The 25,643-nt window shown below is 40.9% G+C and overlaps 1 protein-coding gene across 2 annotated transcripts in view; it reads left to right on the top strand.

Moving 5' to 3' along the window:
• The window catches only part of LOC140187630 (uncharacterized), a 70,325-nt gene that overhangs the window by 19,175 nt on the left and 25,507 nt on the right, over window positions 1-25,643 (top strand). For both annotated transcript variants that reach the window (XM_072243150.1, XM_072243149.1), the window contains exons 6-10: window positions 4,937-5,081; window positions 6,289-6,514; window positions 11,212-11,332; window positions 11,682-11,850; window positions 22,243-22,421. In XM_072243150.1, the coding sequence (XP_072099251.1) occupies window positions 4,937-5,081; window positions 6,289-6,514; window positions 11,212-11,332; window positions 11,682-11,850; window positions 22,243-22,307 (726 nt within the window). In that variant the 3' untranslated portion in view covers window positions 22,308-22,421. The remainder of the gene's footprint in view (window positions 1-4,936; window positions 5,082-6,288; window positions 6,515-11,211; window positions 11,333-11,681; window positions 11,851-22,242; window positions 22,422-25,643) is intronic.

The following is a 25,643-nucleotide window of genomic DNA, read 5'->3' as shown; positions in this document are numbered from 1 at the left end:
TACCTGCATGCCCACTTTCAATGACTGGTGTATAATGACACCCAGGTCTCGTTGCACCTCCCCTTTTCCTAATCGGCCACCATTCAGATAATAATCTGTTTTCCTATTTTTGCCACCAAAGTGGATAACTTCACATTTATCCACATTAAATTGCATCTGCCATGAATTTGTCCACTCACCCAACCTATCCAAGTCACCTTGCCATGTCCTTGCTCCCCATAATCAATTCACCTGTTTCTGTCTGTAGGGGACCTACATTTGTCTTTACCAGTCTTTTCCTTTTTACATATCTATAAAAGCTTTTACAGTCAGTTTTTATGTTCCCTGCCAGTTTTCTCTCATAATCTTTTTTCCCTTTCCTAATTAAGCCCTTTGTCCTCCTCTGCTGAACTCTGAATTTCTCCCAGTCCTCAGGTGAGCCACTTTTTCTGGCTAATTTGTATGCTTCTTCTTTGGAATTGATACTATCCCTAATTTCTCTTGTCAGCCACGGGTGCACTACCTTCCTTGATTTATTCTTTTGCCAAACTGGGATGAACAATTGTTGTAGTTCATCCATGCAATCTTTAAATGCTTGCCATTGCATATCCACCGTCAATCCTTTAAGTGGCTCAGTCAGCTGAAATTGGGAAAAAATCAATGGCTGGTTATAGTTGTGGTTTCTTCTTTGTGTAGGCAATTGTCTAATTTTAAAATTCAAGACAGTAAATCTTTAAATATAAAGCAATTAGCATAAAATATTATTTAACAAACATTTTTAGATGTTTCTAGTTGATATTAATATTATTAATTGGCTTCCCTTTTCCCTTCAGTATCATGATGGTAAGCTGCCTTTGACATTACATTTAAAAAATCTATTTGCATGATAAATACATCTTCATTTTCATTTTTCTGAAAACCGGGATAAAACTCTGGTTAGACTACATTTGTTTTCGGTTCTGGTCATCTCACTGGCGGAAGGATGTACAAGCACTAGCGAGGGTGCAGATGAGATTTACCAGGATGTTGCTTGGATTAGAGAGCACGTCTTATGTGGAAAGCCTGAGCAAGAAAGAGTGAAGGAGGATGAGGGGGTGACCTGATAGAGGTGTATAAGATTATAAGAGGCACAGATAGAGTGTGCCTTTATCCCAGGATGATACTGCCTAAAGTTTAGAGAAGATATCAGAGGTGAGTTTTTACAGAGAGAGAGAGAAGTATACAGTGGATTCCAGTTAATTGGGACACATTGGGACAGGTACATTTTGATCCAATTAAGCGGCTGCCTTAATTAGCCAAAGTTATCACAGAAATAGTTAAAAAGGTATAAAAACGACAAAATACCAGTTAACTGAGTAACAAATTATGTATTTATATAAAATACAGAAACACTCTCAATACTCCTACAGTACTGTAACACTGTGTATTAGTTCCTAATAGTTATCGATGGAAGAATTCATCATGTGTATGTTGTGTGTTCTTTAGATTAAGTGTAAATGAACAAAATCAACGCTGACAGTGCAGATAATGCCATGTCTTCATACAATGCTTTCGATGATTGCATCCTCCAAATCTTCATTTTCATTGTAACATTCAAGATGATTGTTGATACCTTCAAATTTTTCGTAGTTTTTAACTTGTTGAACTAATGAAATCAATTCATTTTCACTCCTGGCTGTTTCTGGCATCTCCAAGTCTGAATGTTTGAAACCACAGTAATTCAAACAGTTCTGAATTGTCTTACTGCTTATTTTTTGCTAACTCTCTGTGTAAAAACAAATCACTGTTTTTGAATACAAACTCACGCAACTGATGCTACTTAAAAACTGTTCACTCAAGCACGGTGTAATGTTGCAAGTTAGGAACTGTTTGGCAACAGTCTTCTGTCCCAATTAAGCGGAATAGTGTCCCAAATAAACGGTCAATCCCAGCTATTTTCTTGATTAGTTTTTGTTCTTTCAGAATTGTCCCAAATAAGTGGCTGTCTGATTAACTGATGGCCTAATTAACTGGATTCCACTGTACTTTACTAGAAAATTTACAGTGTATCTTCCATTCAGTTCTCTATCTCATTCACCTAAAATGCTCCCCCTGAAGAGGTTGAGGCTGCCTCTGTAGATGGACAATGGAATACAGCCTCTTTTGAAACTTCATTCATCGACATTCTTAACTCTACTATGTCTGTTTAGATGAATGGGGATTAAGTTACTTTGGATCTTTCTGAGATTTGTAAATCACAGTTTTAACATCTAAAGCCTGGCTTAGCTCGATCCATCAGCCCTTCTTTCCAAAATCACCACCAATAGTTATTCTATCATGCTACATAATGACTTTTAATAAAGTAACTGAAAAGAGTAAAATGTTACCACCTCAAAATGTGGCTTGTGTATATCAAAGCACAATCCATTGTGATATGAAATATCTAGACATTTCATTTCTGGAGAATGAATATTTTCCTTCTTGAATTCAGATGTTAAGCAGTTAGTTTCAGAAGCATCACTTTTTTTTGTAATTTATTTTTTATTGAAGTCCATCATCAAACATTTCCATAAGATGTATTTCAGATACTGTACATATATATATTTGTCACAAATCTCCACATAATATTTATCTGAGGTATACACTTCTAGGAAGGAGAGGAAAGAAAGAACAATCGAACGAAGAAAACTGTACAAAGTAGTCTCACAAGTCAATGAATATGTTGTAAAAAACGGATCACAGCAGCATCACTTTTTAATGAAAAAGATAACATTAATGACTTGGGTTGAAGCGCCCTTCTCATTAACTTGTTAACATGAATAAACATTCAAGCAGTACACATCGTATTTATTGTAGTGGTAGAAAGGTGCTGAAAGTCATTCAAGCAATCCAAATTTATGTTGATTTAAAAATGAAATCTACTCAGACCCATCTCAATCATAAAATTGCCCAATTACTTAAATGAGTGTGGTGATGTTTCTTATAAATCTCAATCTAACTTTTTCAGAGTTTGAATACTTTGTTAATCCTTTAATTTGCACAAAATCTATGATGTGTTAGGTGATATTTCTAAGCTTCCAATCCAGAGTAGGTGATATGTTTGCTTGAAGAGCTTTTGTTAAGTTGTTTAAGAAATTTAAGTTGAATGGACATAACAGCAATGGTTACAAGCCATACTCTGCTTAGGTCTCAATCAGCTTCAAGCCTGGAAAGTGACAGAAAGATTGAGGTGGGTCTAAGTTGATTTCATTTTTATATCGGGTGGCATGCTAGTATAGCAGTTACTTTACAATACCAGCTGTAAGATCAGGATTAGCTCCTGCTGCTGTCCATAAGGAATTTTTATATTCTCCCCATGACCACTTGGTTTCCTCCCACATTCTAACGACGTCGGGTTAGGGTTAGTAAGTTGTTGGGGCGAGGGGGGGGGTAACATGGCGACACATGATTGGACTGTGTTGTTGTTGACATAAAACATGGGTCTCGGCCTGAAATGTCGACCGTACCTCTTCCTAGAGATGCTGCCTGGCCTGCTGCGTTCACCAGAAACTTTGATGTGTGTTGCAAAGCATTTCACAGTATGTTTCAATATACCTATCACAAAATAAAGCTAATCTCTAATCTCTTTTGAAACCTTTCAAAGTATCATCAAATGGTTGCAGGATGGAAGAAGGCTACTGGTTCTCTGTAAGAGCAGATCAACCAGTCCCACTGCCACGTTCTGCATGCACAACTTTCCAGCATTTTGTGTATGATCCTTGGATTTCTAGCATCTACAGATTTTCTTTTGTTTGTGATTGCATATCCTATGAAACTTCCATTTGAATACCTTGATTGAGTCCCATAGATGCTGCCTGACTTGCTGTTTTTCCAGCATTTTGTGTGCATTGCTTGAGATCTCCAGCATCTGAAGAACCTCTTATGTTAATGATTGAATCTGTTTCCATTGCTTCAGCTTGCGATGTATTCCAAATTCTAATCACCCACTGCATAAATAAGTGTTTTTCCTTGTGTCTCTTCTGAATCTTTTATAAGAAGTTCTTGTCCTTTGTTGTTGATCACTTTGCCAATGAGAACAATTTCTCTTTATGTGCACAGTCTAGATCCTTCATGATTTTAGATCCCCTATATAGCTTGTTCACTCAGATGAGAAGAACCTAGGTTTTCTTGAATGTCCACAACCCCCATTCTCCTCTGAGCCCTCAGGACATTCCAAAGTTCGTTTCAATCAGTTGTGTACAGGAGGTACAGGAGCCTAAGGTCCCATACCACCAGGTTCAGGAACAGTTATCACCCTTCAACCATCAGGCTCCTGAACCAGCATGGATAACCTCACTCACCTCAACAATGAACTGATTTCATAACCTAAGGCCTCACTTTCAAGGACTCTACAAATCATGTTCTCAGTAATATCTGTTTATTTATTTATTTACTACTATTATTATCAGCAACACACAGAAAATGCTGGAGGAACTCAACAGGTCATGCAGCATCTATGGAAAAGAGTAAACAGTTGACGTTTTGGGTTGAGGCCCTTCATCAGGACTGAAAGGGAAGGGGAAGGATGCCTGAATTAAAAGTGGGGAGGAGAGGGAGGATAGTTGGAAGGTGATAGGTGAAGCCTGGTGGGTGGGAAAGATCAAGGGCTGGAGAAGAAAGGATCTGACAGGAGAGGAGAGTGGACAATGGGAGGCCGTGGATTGACATGGAATGGAAATGGGAATTAAACTGTTTGGCCACCAAGAAGTCCTGCTTGTGGCAGATGGTGCGGATGTGTTTCTCAGAACTATGAACCAAAGACTTCATAGCAACTGCTCAACATGGAATGTCATCGGCCTCAATAGTGACAGATTATAACCCAGTTGTAAGTGCTGCACAGAGATGGGATAAGGTCACATTACATTTCACTATCTCTATCAAATGGATGCTGCACTAGCTTACTTTCTTTGTCATAGCTTCTCTTTGTTTATTCCTACAGGATTATGATTCTGATTTGGCACAGAAATCGGTTACAGAACAGTATCTGTGGGCAGAATTGGCTGGAAGACGCCCAAAGTCAGTTGAGAGTAAAGATCTGCACCTGACAATGCGGAGAGGATCTGAATTTCAATTAAATTCAAATGGTATTACACAAACAGCAGTAATAGTCCTTAGCCATAACTCATGGTTAACCATAAATAATGGGTGTTGAGAGAAGCCAACCATAATTACGAACAAGTGATTTTCAGAATTCAGTAGAGTGAAACAGATTAGAACTGCCCATTGTTTGCATTTGTCTCATTCACATGAGTGGCTTCTTTGTTCAATACCCCGTTCAAGGAAGCTAGGATATCACACAGTATTTGAGGGTTTGTCTCATTGCCTATTCTTGACTCTCATAAGGTGTTGGCAGTGGTGTATACCGCCAACCCAAAATTGGTAGATTAATTTTCTACCCTGGCATGTTATGAATTTAATATATCAGCCCACTTTTGAACAAGCACTAAAAGGTAATTCCGACTTTGCTGAATTATATGAAGCATCCAACTAGTTTACCGGTATCTTATTTTTTGCCCGTTGACTATCAATGGATAGGATTCTGCCCATGATTTGGGAATGGTGTTTTTGTAGAATTGATATTTTTGTAGAATTAGCTAATTCATGTACTTTATGGAGTTTTAGTTTGAATATCATTATCAACAACAAATATTCTTTAACCTAACTTGGTCAGTTATGTACTTGAGTGAAAGTACTTAAAAAACAAGAGAAACCAATAGACAAATTTAGAATTGCCCTCAAATTGATACACATTGGTCAAATGATAAAGAATACAAAAGTCAACCACACAGAAAGTAATATTTCTAGGAACTGTTAACAAAATATTAGTTTACAAAATATCTCAAACTCACTTTCCACTTTTCTGAATATACCTCAGTATGATAAGATGGTAACTTGACCTTGCAATCTATCTTGCTGTGACCCTGCACCTCATTGTCTACCAGCACTGTACTTTCTATAACACTAAGATTTTATTCAGCGCTCTGCTATTGTCTTACCAGTACACTGTTGTAATGAATTGATCTGTATGAATGGTATGCAAGACAAATTTTTCACTGTACAGGTACCTCAATACATTTGGCAATAATGAACCAATTAACAAATGTACCTTGAAAGCCATTTCTTCTGCACCATTGAGTTATCTTAGAGGTGTACAATCTTTAATATTTAAACCACCACATACAGATTCTGCTTCTTACTTGATTAAGTATATTTTAACCACATAATTATATATTACAGAGTCATACTCAGTGAAAAATTTTCTTGAGGGTAATATCTTAAGTGGTTCTGCAGGTGACAACAACCTGAAGCCCAAGTTGAATCCTCTACCGCTAAACTGCGTGCAGAGTGAGGCACTTGGAAGCTCCGTCTGTGCCATCCTCGAGTCAGATCGGCAACAGATGCTTGCCATTTGTGAACGGCTGAAAGGAAGGTTGCTTCCATCGACACTCAGAAGTTTCACTTGGTTGGATAAGCTACTGAAAATGAATGAAAACTACCAGACCAGAGTCTCCGTAGAGTAAGAATAATACATTTGTCATCCCATTTTATTATTTTAAGTAGATGGTTTTAAATGTAGGTTATGTTGTCCAGGAATTATTTATTGATCTTAGCCTTGAATGTTTCTTTAATATTCTTTTCTCCCTATTGATCAATGTAAAGCTAGCATTTATTGTATAACCCTAATGGTGGTGAGACACATTTTAGAAGCAATTCCTATTTCCCTCAGTAAATGGTGGTGAGACACATTTTAGAAGCATTTCCTACTTCCTTCAGTAAATGGTGGTGAGACACATTTTAGAAGCATTTCCTACTTCCTTCAGTAAATGGTGGTGAGGCATATTTTAGAAGCACAGCAATCCTTCTGGTTGAGGTACTCACATTCTACTCAATATAACGTTTGAGCATCTAGAAATTTCCAGAGTTAAAACCCTTTGTTCAAAGTTCAAATTTCAAAGTACATTTATTAACAAGTACGTCTACCGTATGCAAACACGAGAAAATTTGCAGATTCCAGAATTCCAAAGCAACACACACAAAATGCTGGAGGAACTCAGCAGGCCAGGCAGCATCTATGGAAAAGAGTAAGCAGTTGACGTTTCAGGCCAAGACCCTTCATCAGGTCCTAGCCTGCTAAGTTACTCCAGCATTTTGTATGTGTTGTCTTCCATACAGTATACAACCTTGAGATTCATCTTTAGCAGAGAAATTTCCTTAAATTTCTTCTTGAATAGCTTGCTCTTTAAACATGGTCAGAGAACAAAAGTCAAATAATCAAATGGGTAGGTCAAATATGTCAAGATGCCTTTCCTCACAGAAAAATATGTCAACAGCAAATAAAATGAATAAACTAACAGGGCAATCAAATCTTCAGTGTATTTAGGAAACAACTCAATAATGAATTAAAGGAAAACTGAGCATCATGATGAACTGAGTTAATTCAATTGTTAATTCAATTAATTCATTGTTAATTATCCTTTGAGAAAGCTGTAAAATGTGTAAGGATCAGAGAATCTAAACACAGTAATATAACCACTGCAGTGCAATACAGGTGTGAAGCCTCTCAAGCAGTTTATAAACCTAGGTAATAAACAGAAAATGCTGGAGGAACTCAGCAGGCCAGGCAGCATCTATGGAAAAGAGTAAACAGTCTACGTTTTGGGCCGAGACCCTTCATTAGGGTCCTGTTTACTCTTTTCCAGAGATGCTGCCTGGCCTGCTGCGTTCCTCCAGCATTTTGTGTGTATAAATTTGATTTCCAGCATTTGCAGATTTTCTCTGAGTCCCAATATCATTCCTCGAGTTTTAAAAACCAACAGAAGGCAACTAAAAAACTACAAGGAGAGAAGAGATGAAATATGAATGTAAGCTGGTCAATAATATAAAAGAGGATATCAAAAGTTTTTTTTCAGATATATTAAGAGTAAAAGAGAGACGACAGTCAATATTGGACCACTGGAAAAAGACACTGGAGAGGTAGTAATGAGGAACAGAGAAGTGGCGGATGAACTTAATAAATATTTTGTGTCAGTCTTCAATATGGAAGACACTAGCAGTATGTCAGATATTTGATAGTGTCAGGGGCAGAAGTGAATGTAGTTGTTCTTAGTAAGGACAAGGTGCTTGGAAAGCTGAAAAGTGATGGATAAGTCAGTTGGACCAGTTGGACTACACCCAATCTTCTGAAAGAGGTAGCTGAAGAGATTATAGATGCATTAGTAATCATCTTTCAAGAATTATTAGATTCTGGAATAGTTATGAAGGACTGGAAAATTGCAAATGTCATTCCACTCTTTAAGAAGGAAGGGGTGCAGAAGAAAGTAAGTTTCACCAGTTAGCTTGACCTCAGTGGTTGGGAAGATGTTGGAGTCTATTATTAAGGATGTGGTTTCAGGGTACTTGGAGGCACATGATAAAGTAGGCCAAAGTCAGCATTGTTTTTCTTAAGGGGAAATCTTGCCTGACATATTTGTTGAAGTTCTTTGAGGAAACAACAGGCAGGATAGACAAAGGAGAGTCAGTCGATGTTGTTTATTTGGATTTTCAGAAGGCCTTTGACAGGTTACCGCACATGAGGCTGCTTAACAAGTTAAGTATTACAGAAAATATACTTGCATGGATAGAGGATTGGCTGACTGGCAGGAGGCAGAAAGTGGGATTAAGGGAGGATTAATCTGGTTGGGTGGCAGGATGGAAATACATCACTACTAAAGGAGGTATAAGGCACTCCCTCCCTCTGCTAGTCTGCAGGCCATCCTTGGGCAAGGTGTAACACCTGCTTAGCAACCCCCCCCCCCCACCCTGATCAGAGTCACATGAACCCATGGGAGTAGGTGGTGGGTTTTCGTATGAGCAGCTGGGGCATATCACAAGCCCTGGTTATTTGACCACTGACACCAGGCAGACAATCTCCGAAGAGTATTGTTAATGCTGGTGTCACCTGTCTTGTAAAGGCACTGCCCAGAAGAAGGCATTCACAAACCACTTCTGTGGAAAATTTGCCAAGGCCAATCATGAATGATAAACTTGACTGGCTGCCAGAGACTTTTGGTGTTCCACAGGGGTCGGTATTGGGACCACTTTTTTTCACTTTCTTTGTCAATGGTTTGGATGAAGGATTTGAAGGTTTTGTGGCCAAGCTTCCAGATGATACAAAGTAGGATCAACAGGCAGGTAGAGGTGATGAAGCAGGGAGCCTGCAGAAGGGCTTAGACAGATTGGGAGAATCGGAAAAGAACTGGCATTTGGAGTATAGTGTAGGGAAGTGTATGGTCATGCACTTTGGTAGAAGAACAAAAGCATAGACTATTTTCTAAATGGAAAGAACATTCAAAGATCTGTGTATGCAAATGGACTTTGGAGTCCTTGTGCAAGATTCCCTCAAGGTTCATTTGCAGGTGGTAAGAAAGGCAAATGCAATGTTTGCATACACTTTGAGAGAACTAGAATATAAGAGCAACAATGTAATGGTAAGGCATTATAAGACATTGGTCAGACCGCACTTGGACTATTGTGGGCAGTTCTGGGCCCCTTATTTAAGAAAAGAAGTGCTAGTATTGGAGAGGCTCCAGAGGAGGTTCACAAGAATGCAGACATCCCACCTCTCCCGGAAGTTCCGGGAGTCTCCCGCATACGAATAGTGGCTCCCTGATGCCTGCAAATTATATACAATATCACGGAAATCTACTTTTTTGAGAGCGAGCGGGCGAGAGAAAGCAAAAGAGCGAGAGAGAAAGCAAGCAAGAGTGTGAGAGAGAAAGCAAGCGAGAGAGAGAAAGCAAGAGAGAGGGAGAAAGCAAGAGAGAGCGCAAGAGAGAAAGCAAGCGAGAGGGAGAAAGCAAGCGAGAGCACGCGAGAAAGAAAGCAAGCGAGAGCGCGAGCAACCACGAGAGAGAGAGCACGCGAGCGAGAGAGAGAGAGAGAGAGCGAGCGTGCCATGGCAGAGTGTTCCAAAAAAAAAAGAAAATATAAAACGTACGTCACACCAGACTACACTAAAGTGTACCCCTGCCTAATAGGGGTCAAAAATAATGACAGTGTTGCTCGCTGCACTGTTTGCAACAGTGACTTTTCTATTGCCCATGGTGGGTTAAGACTGTAAAAGACATGTTAAGGTGAGTTTAACAGGTGTCATTTGTTCATTAGCATAGCTAACGTTATTTAAACTAGCTGGCTGGCTGCTAAGGAGCTACTCTATTGCAGACATCCCACCTCTCCCGGAAGTTCCGGGAGTCTCCCACAAATTGATGGTGCTACCTCCCTGAAATGAGTTTTTGCAGGGTGGGATGTCTGAGAATGATTCCAGGAATGAAAGGGTTAACATATAAGGAGCATTTGATGGCTCTGGGCCTGTACTCACTGGAGCTTAGAAGGTGGACGGGAGATCTCATTGAAACCTATTGAATATAGAATGGCCTAGAGTGGATGTGAAGAGGATGTTTCCTATGGTGGTTGAGTCTAGGACCAGAGGGCACAGCCTCAGAATAGAGGGATGCCCATTTAGAACAGAGATGAAGAGGAATTTCTTTAGCCAGGGGGTGGTGAATCTGTGGAATTCATTGCCATGGAGGCATGTTGTTGAGTATATTTAAAGCGGAGGTTGATAGGTCCTTGATGAGTCAGGGCATCAAAGGTTGTGAGGAGAAGGCAGAATAATGGGGTTGAGAGGCATAATAAATCAGCCGTGATGGAATGCAGAACAGACTTGATGGGCCACATGGCCTAATTCTGCTTTTATGCCTTATGTCTTATGGAATAGATATTATTTTTAAAAGATTAAAATATTCTTAGGATGACAAACAAAATTCATCCTCCAGTCACTATTTCTAAATCACATTATAGAATCACAGTGTGGTTACAGCAGGGAAGGCCATTCAGCCTGTCAGTTCCATGCCTGCTTTAAGCAAGAGCTGTTATGATAAACACACTACCCTGCAGTTTCTTCATTGCCTTGCAGCTTTGATTCATTTTAAACTCTTAGCCAATTCAGTTGGTTACTGTTATGTAGATATTTGTAGGGGTTTGCTGTGCACAGAATAGCTGCCCTACTATCAATGTCTGTATTTCAAAGCTCCTGTGATGTAAGATGCTTTAAATAATCTTGAAAGCTGACATGGGAATATATACATTTTAAGAAGACTTTGTATTCTGTATTTCCTCATTTTTTAAATGTTTCTTTTCCCATGAACGCATGTGCTTTTCCTCTTCTTTCAAAAGTGTTGAGAAAAGTCTCAGGGAGAAATTTGGATGGGTACTTCAACGCAGAGTAGCTGAGCTGAAACTGAGAAGTGCAACACGATCTCCTATTTCAGGACTAGTGGAAAATGCTGTCGTTGAGGTGAGACTTACATTTTATTTTTAATTCTGCATCGATCCTTCTTACTAAAATGGAAGTCTCCCTCTATAATCAGATGTAAGAGATACTAAATGAAAAATATGTTGGATCAGATTCAATTCATTTCCTTTTGAGTATGCTGCATGCTACTATCAGTTCACATTATTAGACACAATTAGTATCTCATACATTACTGAATTCAAGGACAATGAAATACTTATTTTCCTGAACTTAATTATATTTTGGACTTCATTATAATTAAGTGCAAACAGCCTGATAGAAATGTCTGAAAAATGATTTCAACTAGCTGATTATCATTAACGGTTCATGTGGACATTTCCCATTGAGACAGAAATTTGAGAAGACACCCTGCATGCAGCCCTTTGCCACAAATGAGCGGATGCTTTTGGAAGCTAGCAAGGCACTCAATGTCCTGTATGTTTATGATGGAACATTCCAACCGTACCTAATATACTGGCTCTTTCCTCTTCAAGTTGCTTTTAAACATTCATCATCTAAGTGTGAGTAACTAAGAAGTTGCAATATAAAAGAACTTTTAAAAATTAAATTAGCGAAACTCTGAGTTGATTAAATATAATGTGTAATTTGCTCAAACATATCAAATGGCTTCAGCTTGACTCCTGTTAGTACTGAGCTCAGCTCTATGTTGTAGAAAGTACACTGGAATTGGTCTTAGGACCTGGTCAAACAACACCATTATTGATTGCTTTGCAATAGCATCAACTTTCTTATGTAATGACTTTCACATAACATGATCTGCATTACTGTATGGAGGAGATTCTAAATTAGATAACCCAAATTTTGATGAAAGGAGTAGATTTTAAAAAGTCTTAAGATGCAAAAGGAAGATGGAAAGAAGGCAAGGCTTAAGGAAATAATTCCTGACCCAGGGTTTCAGATTCAGATTAATTTAATTATCACACATACGTTGAAAATATACAGTGAAATATTTCGTTTGCTTTAACAACCAGCACAACCTAAGGACGTGCTCGGGCAGCCTGCAAGTGTGGCCACATATCCTGGTACCATCAAAACATGCCCACGATGTTCAACAGAACAGTAGCAAAACAAGCCACATTCTTCCCTCCCATCCACTGCCCTACCTACACCGATCCAGGCCTCCAGCCTCCATCGGACCCACAGACTCATAGATATCAGCCTACTGTTTCCCTACTGGACTCACAGACTTGACTACTGATGAGAAAGCACTTAAATTTGGAGATGCTCAGAAGGCCAGAATTGTCCATATATATCTTACATAGAGTGCTATAGGTTGGTAGGAGATTATAGATAGATATTGTATCTGCTGGAAGGTGCCCATATTGTCAAAATCAAATCTAATTATGATGTCTCTCATGATCTATGCTTATCTGAATATTCCCTTTGCAATACTTAGGCTATACTTATTTGAATAAACATGTGAATAGGAGGAGTTTAACAGGATATGAGACAAACATGAGCAATATATTACCATCGCTCAATGGTTCAGCAAACCTATGAAGAATGATTACTTCAGGGAAGCAGGAATCAGATGTAAGAGGAAGAGGTGAAAAATCATGAAAAAAATGTCATCAATGTGTAACTTTTGTTTTCTGCCTACATTAGAAATGACAGAATAGCAAATTGAATTCCAGCAGGAGGAAGATTAGGAGTGTAGAATCATAGAGTAATAAACAGGCCATTTGGCCCATTTTCTCCATGCCTATCATGATGTCCACCAAGCTACTCCCATTTATCCACATTTATTTCGTATCCCTATGAGTCCCTTCAATCTATGTACTTATTCAAATAAGTTCAGCTCGAGTATTGCAAAGGGATCATGTTCAGAGAAGCATAGATCATGAGCGATGACAATAAGAGAGATCAAAATAAGAAAAGGTATAACAGAAAGGAAGATTTGGAAGCCAAAGGCAAGAAATTTAATTACCTTATTTAAAACGTAATTTTATGTACATGTATTATATATTGCAATATAATAACTATATTATAAACTATATAATGTATTACATGTTATATGGTATTTATTGTATTAATATATATATTATGACACGTAAAGTTATGTTTCTTAACCAACACACTCAAAGTTCTGGAGGAACTCTCTTAAGTCAGGCAGCATCTATGGAGGTGAATAAACAGATGATGTTTTGGGCTGAAACCTCTCAATAGGACTGGAAAGGAAGGGGGGAAAGAGCCAGAAAAAGGTGGTATGAAAGAGCCTCGTCAGATATTGTAACAAAATGCTTTAGCTTTACTCTATACTGTACATAAAAAGCAACATTTAGGAAAAAGATTCAACAATGGAAGAAATAGGTTGGCACTCCGTTACAGGGTTGAGGGAGAGCTGGAATTTCAAAGGAGCTTATTTTCAGGTGGATTGTTAGCCAATAATTGAGGTGCTGTGTTTTTTTTCTTGGTGCTGTGTTTTTTCTCTCTTGGGTGGATTTAAGAAATCTTTGAAGAACAGGGCAACACTCCTTCTTGATATTTGTCCTTAACTTAAGCCTGCCTAAATGGATTATCATTTCACTTTCATTCTTCTTTGACTCTAGTTTCTGCTTCTCTTCCCAACCCTTCATCAGTGAGCATATTCAAAATTCTAAACTCCACAAGACCATATGACTATAAGATATAGGAGCAGAATTAGGCCATTTGGCCCATCAATTCTGCTCCGCCATTTCCTCCTGGCTGATCCAATTTTTCTCTCAGCCTCAATCTCTTGCCTTCTCCCTTATTCCTAGAGGTTCCCAAGGGAGGAGGGAGGAGAAGATGGCGGCACGATGCAGCGCACGCGGCTGTTCTGAATGATATTGTATGTGTTAACTAGGGGCCGTTCACAATCCTGATTTTGATGGAGACAGCCGTGAGAAGCACGGAGGAACACCTGGAGAAACTTCTGAAATGCCTGCTTCGCTGCCACTGCTACTGTGTGATCAAGAATCTCCAGAGGGGAAGGCCCCAAATCCTCGGCTTTGCCTATTGCCTGTTGCCGGGGCCAGGGTCGAAGCGCTGGGCAGAGATGGTGCTCAGTGCTCGGTGTCGGAGAGCTGGTTGAAGGCTTGGAGTTTTCAGACAGACTCGGAGCGGACTGTGGTCGGATGCTTCCAGGATGCTGCATCGGCAAGTTTACGACACTGGAGGTTCACCGTCTGCGTGAGATGATGGGAGTTTCGAGAGACTTTGAGACTTTTTACCGTGCCCATGGTCTGTTCTTTATCATTAGTCACTGGCAGCCAAACGGAAAAGGCTTCCTTTATTCCCAATCTTTGCCTGCTACCAATCAGCCCCTGCTTTATCCATGCAAGAATCTTTCCTGTAATACCATGGACTGGTAGCTTTTTAAGCAGCCTCAAGTGTGGCACTTTGTCAAAGGCCTTCTGAAAATCCAAGTACACAACATCAACCAATTCTCCTTTGTCTATTCTGCTTGTTATTTCTTCAAAGAATTCCAACAAATTTGTCAGGCAAGATTTTCTCTTGAGGAAACCATGCTGATTATGGCCTATTTTATCATGTGCCTCCAAGTACCCTAACACCTCATCCTTAATAATCGACTCCAACATCGTCCCAACCACTGAGATCAGACTAACTGGCCTATAGTTTCCTTTCTTCTGCCTCTCTCTCTTCTTGAAGAGTGGAGTGACATTTGCAATTTTCCAGTCTTACGGAACCATTTCAGAATCTAGTGATTTTTGAAAGCACGTTACTAATGCATTCTCGATCTCTTTAGCCTTCTCTTTCAGAACCTTGGGTGTATAGCATATTGTCCAGGTGACTTATCTACCTTCAGAACTTCAGTTACCCAAGAAGCTTCTCTTGAGTTATGGTAACCACACACTTCATGACCCCTGACACCTGGAACTTTCACCATACTGCTTCTGTGGTAGTGAAGACTGACCCAAATACTTATTCAGTTCACCTACCTTTTTGTTGTCCCCTATTACTCAGTGAGTTTCTATCTCCTGTTCTCCTCCTCAGCACAGGACATCAATTTTCAGAGCCTCACTAACTCTAATCATCTCAGGTAAAAGGAAGAAACTTGTTTTCAATATCCTGACAACAGGAATTCTGCAGATGCTGGAAATTCAAGCAACACACATCAAAGTTGCTGGTGAACGCAGCAGGCCAGGCAGCATCGCTAATTAGAGGTACAGTCGACGTTTCAGGTTGAGACCCTTCGTCAGGACTTCGAAGTCCTGACGAAGGGTCTCGGCCTGAAACATCAACTGTACCTCTTCCTAGAGATGCTGCCTGGCCTGCTGCGTTCACCAGCAACTTTGATGTGTGTTGCTTTCAATATCCTGAGTCCTTTTCAGAATATCCCAAGCGACTTTACAGCTAAAGAAACTTAAGGGGTCTCTGTTTCCATGCTCCATTTGTAGAACCCATATTCATGGGCTGCTCTTAAATCTAGGGATCTCTATTCATGCCCACCTCCAAAATGCTTGGTGTGCTGCTCTTAAAGCAAAAAAGCTTCTAGTCATGTGTTGTTCTTAATAGAATTGAGCCCCCACGCCCCCGACTATAAAGATGAGTGCAGAAACAGAGTATTTAAGAGGTTCCCTAGGTTTAAGAGGAGCAGGTGAATTTGAAGATTTGAAGATGCTGGAGTTTGAGAGTAGTTTGAGAAAGACAACATGTTGAGTTTGAAAGGAACACAGAAACAGAAGTCTCTTCAGTTTGGGAGGACCATTGGAATAGAGACTCATTGAGTTTCTTTAAGCTAATAAAGCTATTTGGGATAACCTTTTTATACTTCATACTTTATTGTCGCCAAACAATTGGTACTAGAACGTACAATCATCACAGCGATATTTGATTCTGCGCTTCACACTCCCTGGATTACAAATACTAAATACTAAAGATATTAAAAATAGTTAAAATTAGTAAATATTAAAAATTTAAATTATAAATCATAAATAGAAAATAGAAAAATGGGAAGTAAGGAAGTGCAAAAAAACTGAGAGGCAGGTCCGGATATTTGGAGGGTACGGCCCAGATCTGGGTCAGGATTCGTTCAGCAGTCTTATCACAGCTGGAAGGAAGCTGTTCCCAAATCTGGCCATACGAGTCTTCAAGCTGCTGAACCTTCTCTTGGAGGGAACAGGGACGAAAAGTCTGTTGGCTGCGTGGGTCGTGTCCTTGATTATCCTGGCAGCACCGCTCCGACAGCGTGCGGTGTAAAGTGAGTCCAAGAACGGAAGATTGGTTTGTGTGATGTGCTGTGCCGTGTTCACGATCTTCTGCAGCTTCTTCCGGTCTTGGACAGGACAACTTCCATACCAGGTTGTGATGCACCCTAGAAGAATGCTTTCTACAGTGCATCTATAAAAATTAGTGAGGGTTTTAGGGGACAGGCCAAATTTCTTTAGTTTTCTCAGGAAGTAAAGACGCTGGTGGGCCTTCTTGGCAGTGGACTCTGCTTGGTTGGACCAAGTCAGGTCATTTGCGATATTGACCCCGAGGAACTTAAAGCTTTTGACCTGTTCCACTTGCGCACCACCGATGTAAATTGGGTCGTGCAGTCCGCTGCTCCTTCTGAAGTCAACAACCAATTCCTTCGTTTTGCTGACGTTGAGGGATAGGTTATTGTCTTGAAAAGGATCGAGATACAGTACAAATACAAGTTACAAACACAATAGTTTCTGTAGATGCTGGAAATCCCGAGCAATACATATAAAATGTTGGATGAACTCAGCAGATAAGACAATATCTTTGGAAATGAATAAACAGTTGATGTTTTGAGCCAAGACCCTTTGTCAGCACAGGAAAGGAAGGGGGAAGTCATCAGAATAAAACGGTGGGGAAAGGAAAAGGAGGACAAGCTAGAAGGTGATGGGTGAAGACAGGTGGGTGGGAAAGGTAAAGGGCTGAAGAAGAAGGAACATGATAGGAAAATAGAGCGATCCATGAGAGAAATGGAAGAAGGAGCAGCTCCAGGGGAAGGCAATAGGTAGGGGAGGAGAGGAGAGGAGATAAGAGGTCAGAGTCGGGATTAGAAGTAAAGGGAAAGGAAAGGGAAAAAATACCGCAAGCAAAAATCAATGTACATGCCATCAGGTTGGAGCCTAACTAGATGGAATAAGAGGAGGCCATGGACCGACATGTTGCTACGGAAATGGGAATCAAAATTAAAATGTTTGGCCACCAGGAAATTCTGCTTTTGGCAGACGGGTGGAGTGGAGGAGCTCAATAAAGCAGTCCCCTAATTTATGTATGGTCTCACTAATGTAGAGGAGGCCGCATCAGGAGCACCGGATATAATAAATACAGTATCCCCAACAGATTTGTAGGTGAAGTGTTGCCTCTATTGGAAGTATTATTTTGGGCTCTGAATGGAGGTAAGGGAGAAAATGAATGGGCAAATGCAGCACTTCTGTAGCTTGCAGGGTTATGTGCCAGGAGGGAGATTAGTGGGGAGAGACAAATGGACAAGGGAAACACAGAGAGAGCGATCCTTGAAGAAAGCAGAGGGTGGGGGGAGGGAGGTAAGTGGTTAACAGATGTGGTGGGGATGAAGGAACTGAGAAAAGGGAATAGTATTTTTACAGGAGTCAGGGTGGGAAGAGGTATTGTCAAGATAGTTGTGGGAATCAGTAGGTTTGTAAAAGGTGTTGGTAGACATTTTCCAGAAATGGAGTCAGAGAGCTTAAGAAACGGGTGAGAGGTGTCAGAAATGGACCAAGTGAATTTAAGGGCAGGGTGGAAGTTGGAGATAAAGTTGATAAATACAAGTACCTTCCTTTTACTTGAGGTTTGTGGTACTATACGTGGATAGAAGGGGTTTGTATGGATATGAGACAAATATGGACAAATGGGAGTAGATTGGTGGACACCATGGTTGGTGTGGAAGAATTGGGCTGAGGGACGGGTTTCCATGCTGTATTACTTCATGCTTCTATGATTCCAAACCTTCCTCCTACATATTGTGCTAGATTTCAGATTGCTACATGTAGGCAAAAAACAAATTTAGAAGATCCGTGACATTGTTTTCATGATTTGTCACCTCTTCCTCTAAAGTCTGATAGTCAGATTCTGTTCATTTGTTTGTTACCTGCCGTGTCATATGATGTGGGCGATCATGGTCTTTCCATGACCATGATTGTTTTTGGGAATTTTTTTCTACAGAAGTGGTTTGTTTCTTCTGGGCAGTGTCTTTATAAGATGGCTGACCCCAGCCATTATCTATACTCTTCAGAGATTGTCTGCCTGGCGTCAGTGGTCGCACAACCAGGATTTGTGATATGCACCGGCTGCTCATACGACCATCCGCCACCTGCTCCCATGGCTACACATGACCCTGATCGGGGGGGCTAAGCAGGTGCCACACTTTGCCCAAGGATGACCTGCAGGCTAACAGAGGGAAGGAGGGCTTTAGACCTCCTTTGATGGAGATGTATCTCCACATCACTACCCATGAGATTCTGTATATTGTGTTAATCTGTTGAGAATATAGAGGAGGGAATGAGTAAATTGAGTTGAGGTACTGTATATGTGGTATAAGATCTGATTGTAGCCGGAGGACTGAATAGCATACTCCTGTTCCTGTACTCAGGAAGTGAAATTATATTTGGATCCATCAAAGATTGTGAATAGATATTGTTTAGATATGAATCATAAATTAGTTTGCTTTAATAGAAAGGAACAAAATTCTCTATGTCCCATTCATTAGCATGGTGAAGACCAAAAAACCTGTGATTCATCCATTGTGACTGATATCGGTGGGAGGTCACGAACACTGCAGAGCTGCAGTTGAACGGTGTTAATGGATGTGAAATGACATCATCAGCAAAAGTTTGGGTTTGAATCATGACTGTAAGAGCTCATTGATTGGAAATAGGAACAGAATTAACTAGGAGAGGACTGAGCAGTGCTGATCTCTTAAATTGTTTGAAACAGTTAGCCAATGAACCACTAGCTCCAGCACAGATAAAATGATGTGACAAGATTGGATGGCAATGAACATAGCCTTGGTCGAAAATGATAGGCATTTTGATGATCTGGATGTACACAGCTTTAATGTTCTAACCCTGAAGGTTTTAAAGATAACCAAGTCAAGGACTGATGATTCACCAAAGTGTTCAAAAATAGAGTATGACAAATTGGAGTCCTATCATAAGTAATTTGATATATTTTTCTAGATGTTAGTAATGCATGCTCCAGAAGAAACTACATGCTGTCCATACATATGACTTGTTTTGTACAAACCAGGGCACTACTCGTGACTATTTCATCTGCAAAATGGCATTTCAAAGGCATTATTCCTACCTATTTAATTTCCAAATCTGTATAGCTACTTTTTTCATGTCATGAATCAGTTGTGTCCACCTTGTGGGGGAGCATCACTGTTTAACAAAGCAGGAACAAATCAGACAAATCAAAATGTAATGGTTGGTCAGTAACTAGCATTGATTTTAAAAACATATCAGTCGATGTTTCCTCTGGCTGCATTGTCTAGAACAATGGGTCACATTCTCAAAAGAGGCAAAGCTGAGTAAGATAAACAGTTTCATAGACACAAAAAAGTCTGCAGATGCTGGAAATCCAAAGCAACACAGGATCCTGAATCAGGGTCTTAACCCAAAATGTTAATTGTTTATTTATTTCCGTAGATGCTGCCTGATTTGCTGAATTTCTCCAGCATTTTATGTGTGTTGCTTAAGACAGACAATTTCATACTTTGCTTGGAAAAGCTGGGAAAATAAAATTGGATGTTGTCTATCCGCATGCTTGTTTTCCTTGAGGCATTTTCCTTAGAAGCTAACAAAATCTCTCTCGTCCGAGTCCATCTCTCCTTGCAGCGTCAGACTGGATCTTTGGAACAGAAACCCCAACTTCGGCCTCCTGCTCAGGGAAGAGTGGCAGAGAATACCCAAATTGGCATTTGAAAGGGGGACGTCCTGTGCTCCGAATGCTGTAAAGTGTTGTGTAGGACCTCTACCCACATCAAGTGGTTGCAACACTCAGCTGGTTTTTCAGAGGCCAGGCACTTTAGGGTTCATTCCAAATCTTGGTTCACCTGCTCTGTCTAGCTGTTGGGCTACAGGTGAAACCCAGAGGAAAGCGTTGCTGTTGCCCCAATCAGCTTATAGAATACCCTCCAAAAACATTACGTGAATCACAGACCACGATCCAACACAATGTCCACCAGAAAACCATGGATCCTCAAGATCTGGTGCAGGACAATTTTGGTCATCTGCACTGCAGATGGTAGTCTGTCCAAGGCAATGAATTTGCAGGCTTTCAAAACATAATCTACATTTACCATGATAATGATCATCCCCTTGGAAGGAGGCAGGCCTGTGACAAAGTCCATGGAGATGTGCGCCCATGCTCTTTGTGGAACAGGCTGAGGGTGAAGGAGCCCTTGAGATTGGGTGCAGGGTTCCTTGTTCTAGGTGCACACCGCCCATGCCTGCATATATTGACAGACCTCCCTCACCATTCTAGGCCAGCAATATCTTCTCTTAATGAACTCGAAGATCCTGGAAATCCCTGGGTAAGAGGTCATTCTCGATGCATTTCTCCATTGAAGAACCTGAGACCGGACAGAACTGGGAACGAACAGTTGACCTGGAGGGCCATTCTGAGGGATCTCCCCTTGTGCCTAGGTCTTCTGAACAAGTGTGTCGATTCCCCACTGAATTGGCACTATCACCTTGGGGCAAAATGGTGGTAGGCTGCTCCTCTCATTTGGGTTCGTCAAACTGATGGGACAAGGCATCTGGCTGTTCTACGGGTCTGTGGTGGCCAGTGCGATCATGTTTGCTGTTGTGTGCTGGGGCAGCAGGCTGAGGGTAGCAGACACCAACAGAATCAACAAACTCATTCGTAAGGCCAGTGATGTTGTGGGGATGGAACTGGACTCTCTGATGGTGGTGTCTGAAAAGAGGATGCTGTCCAAGTTCCATGCCATCTTGGACAATGTCTCCCATCCACTACATAATGGACTGGTTGGGCACAGGAGTACATTCAGCCAGAGACTCATTCCACCGAGATGCAACACAGAGCATCATAGGAAGTCATTCCTGCCTGTGGCCATCAAACTTTACAACTCCTCCCTTGGAGGGTCAGACAGCCTGAGCCAATAGGCTGGTCCTGGACTTATTTCCTGGCATAATTTACATATTACTATTTAATTATTTATGGTTTTATTACTATTTAATTATTTATGGTGCAACTGTAACAAAAACCAATTTCCCCTGGGATCAATAAAGTATCACTATGACTATGACTATTCTGGTTCTTAGATCCTTGTCGATAGGTAAGGATGAAATTAAAACAGTTAAAGAGAAAAGACCACCTGGCCTGCCTGGAATTCAGTCTCTTGGCCTCCTGAATATAAGTCAGGATCTTGTGGTCTGCCCATACGATAAAGGGGCTGTTGGCTCCCTCAAGCTAGCATTCATCCAGAGCCAACTTGACTGTGAGCAGCTCTCTATTTCCAATGTCGTAGTTCACCTATGCCAAGGTTAGCCACCCAGAAAAGAACACACTCTGATGTCCTATACATCTATTCCAGCCCTGTAGCATTTGAGATACTAATGTTCTTCTGGCATTTTGGTCATACACAGATTTAATCACAACTGCACAATGGTCTCAAAGCACTGAAATTCCCTCAGAAAGCTCTCCACCTCTAGACGTCATTTGTCCTATTGTGACCTATGTGATGTAGTTTGATAATGTCCTTTTTCTTTACAAATGGTATATAATTAGAAATAGAATATTGTGACAGGGAGAAGAGTAAGCATAGAAGGAATAAGAAAGAAAAGGTAATAAATGCCCTAAGCCAGTAGAAACAATTTAGAAGCAAGGAAAATTTATTATGTAGAATGAGCTTGGAAGACACCTACAAATCTACCCAGTCACACACATTTCCTTTTCTTGTTCAACAGCTGAACATCCATATGAGCTAGCCATGTATCTGCATCTGCTCATTCATAATCTATTGCCAACGTAGCCTGAAATTTTTGGAATGGCAGAAAGAGTGATGATTCGTCTAGAAAATGAAGACCCAGAACTCTTTGCTCACCTTCATTCTTCATTCACCAAAAATGCCTTGCTTGATTCCATGGTAAGAATTAATTGACAGTGAAGACCTGAATATTAGAGAAAGGCATTATAACTGTGTACAAACAGAGGAATGAGGTGGGACCAAACCATTTAGTTCATGGACGGATGGTTTCTGCCACTGTCTGTAAGGAGTTTGTATGTTCTCTCCATGACCGCATGGGTTTCCTCCGGGTGCTCTGGTTTCCTCCCAATGCCCTAGTTGGTAGGTTAATTGGTCATTGTAAATTGTTCTGTGATTAGGCTGGGGTTAAGTCAGGGTCGTTGGCTTTTGCGGCTCAAAGGGTTGGAAGGGCCTAGTCTGCACTTTATCGCTATAAATAAATAAAATAAAATAAAAATCATAATATTGGGTAGCATTTATCCATGCTAAGTGGCTTCCTAAAGGCATGACACATTTTGGAGACACTTTCCTGATGTCATGGATTCTTGATTACCTGACTGGCGAACCACGGTACGTGTGCTTGCAACACTGTGTGTCCGACAGAATGATCAGCAGCACTGGGGCTCCACAGGGGACTGTCTTGTTTCCCTTTCTCTTCACCATTTACAACTCGGACTTCAACTACTGCACAGAGTCTTGTCATCCTCAGAAGTTTTTGGATGACTCTGCCATAGTTGGATGCATCAGCAAGGGAGATGAGGCTGAGTACAGGGCTACAGTAGGAAACTTTGTCACATGGTGTGAGCACAATTATCTGCAGCTTAATGTGAAAAAGACTAAGGAGCTGGTGGTAGACCTGAGGAGGGCTAAGGCACCAGTGACTCCTGTTTCCATTCAGGGGGTCAGTGTGGACATGGTGGAGGATTACAAATACCTGGGGATACGAATTGACAATAAACTGGACTGGTCAAAGAACACTGAGGCTGTCTACAAGAAGGGTCAGAGCCGTCTCTATTTCCTGAGGAGACTGAGGTCCTTTAACATCTGTCGGACGATGCTGAGGATGTTCTACGAGTCTGTGGTGGCCAGTGCGATCATGTTTGCTGTTGTGTGCTGGGGCAGCAGGCTGAGGGTAGCAAACACCAACAGAATCAACAAACTCATTCGTAAGGCCAGTGATGTTGTGGGGATGGAACTGGACTCTCTGACGGTGGTGTCTAAAAAGAGGATGCTGTCCAAGTTGCATGCCATCTTGGACAATGTCTCCCATCCACTACATAATGGACTGGTTGGGCACAGGAGTACATTCAGCCAGAGACTCATTCCACCGAGATGCAACACTGAGCATCATAGGAAGTCATTCCTGCCTGTGGCCATCAAACTTTACAACTCCTCCCTTGGAGGGTCAGACACCCTGAGCCAATAGGCTGGTCCTGGACTTATTTCCTGGCATAATTCACATATTACTATTTAATTATTTATGGTTTTATTACTATTTAATTGTTTATGGTGCAACTGTAATGAAAACCAATTTCCCTCGGGATCAATAAAGTATGACTATGACTATGACTATGAGTCTGCTATGACCACTGGGGAGTGCAGATATTCCCAGAACCAGTCATAGCTCAGGGATATTGGAAGTAAGGTAAATATCAACATAGCTACAGAGCTGTGGAGGTGAGGGGCTACTCAAAGTCCAGGAGGACCTTCTAATTATGTAGAAATGGACTTTGTAGTTTTAACGGCCACAGATTAGGAAAGAGTTGGCATTTCAGGGTGCAGGGTGTAAGATTAAATCAGGTCTTGAAAGCAAAAGGCCAAGAATGGGGGCCAGAATCAGAACCAGTTTTATTATCACTGGTATGTCATGAGGTTTTTAGATGTGGATTTTATGGCAGCAATGCAGTGCAAGACATTAAAATACTATAAGTTACAAAAGTAAAATAAACGTATAGTGCAAAAGAGGAATAGTGAGGTAGTGTTCATGGACCATTCAGAAATCTGATGGCAGAGAGGACGAAGCTGTTGCTAAAACATAAAAACATAGAAACATAGAAAAACTACAGCACAATACAGGCCCTTCGGCCCACAATGCTGTGCTGAACATGTACTTACTTTAGAAATTATCTAGGGTCACCCATAGCCCTCTATTTTTGTAAGCTCCATGTACCTATCCAAGAGTCTCTTAAAAGACTGTATCATATCTGCCTCCACCACCATTGCTGGCAGCCTATTGCATGCATTCACCATTCTCTGCATAAAAAACTTACCCCTGACATCTCCTCTGTACCTACTTCCAAGCACCTTAAAACTGTGCCCTCTCATGATAGCCATTTCAGCCCTGGGAAAAAGCCTCTGACTATCCACATGATCAATGCCTCTCATCATCTTATTCACCTGTATCAGTTCACCTCTCATCCTCCATCACTCCAAGGAGAAAAGGCCAAGTTCACTCAACCTATTCTCATAAGGCACGCTCTCCAATCCAGGCAACATCCTTGTAAATCTCCTGCGCACCCTTTCTATAGTTTCCACATCCTTCCTGCAATGAGGTGACCAGAACTGAGCACAGTACTCCAAGAGGGGTCTGACCAGGGTCCCTTATAGCTGTAACATTACCTCTCGGCTCTTAAACTCAATCCCACGGTTGATGAAGGCCAATGCACTGTATGCCTTCTTAACTAATAGCTAAACCAAAACATTGAGTGTGTGTCTTCAGGCTCCTGTCCTATATCCCTGATGGGAGAGGTAACAAGACTAGGGTATGTCTTGGATGGTGAGGGTCCTTTTGGATGCTGCCTTCTTGAGACACTTGTTTTGAAAACTTCCTCGATGGTGGGGAGCATTGTGCCCGTGATGAACAGAGTGATGATGGTGAATCTGGTGTGAAGTGGTTGGAAGTTGGGGTTTAGCAGATCAGCAGTATGAAAACAACTTCGCTGGATGGAACCAAAGATAGATTTCAGTGTATCCTGCTGAAGGCATACTCAATTGTGAAAACAAATCTGAAGCTCTCCAAATTAGGGTTGCTGATTCCGCCTATACTATTGCTAATGTTGTTCATGGAACTGGAATTAGAATTGGTTTATTATTGACACGTACCAAGATAAAGGGAAAAGTGTAGTTTTGCTGTTATCCATGCAAGGCATAAGTACATTGAGGTAGTACAAGGGAAATGCAGAAGATAGTGTTACAGTGACATATATAAGGACTGGAGGTATTGAGAATACAGTTAGACAATAAGATACAAGGGCCACGACAAGGCATATTGTGAGGTCAAGAGTTCACCTTTACCATACATGAGGTCCATTCAAGGTTCTTGTAATAACAGGGTAGAAGCTA

This window comes from Mobula birostris, chromosome 25 (genome assembly GCF_030028105.1).
Source record: "Mobula birostris isolate sMobBir1 chromosome 25, sMobBir1.hap1, whole genome shotgun sequence".
Lineage (NCBI taxonomy): Eukaryota > Metazoa > Chordata > Chondrichthyes > Myliobatiformes > Myliobatidae > Mobula > Mobula birostris.
Note: the sequence above shows the minus strand (reverse complement) of the source record. Positions and strands in the feature narration are given on the sequence as shown.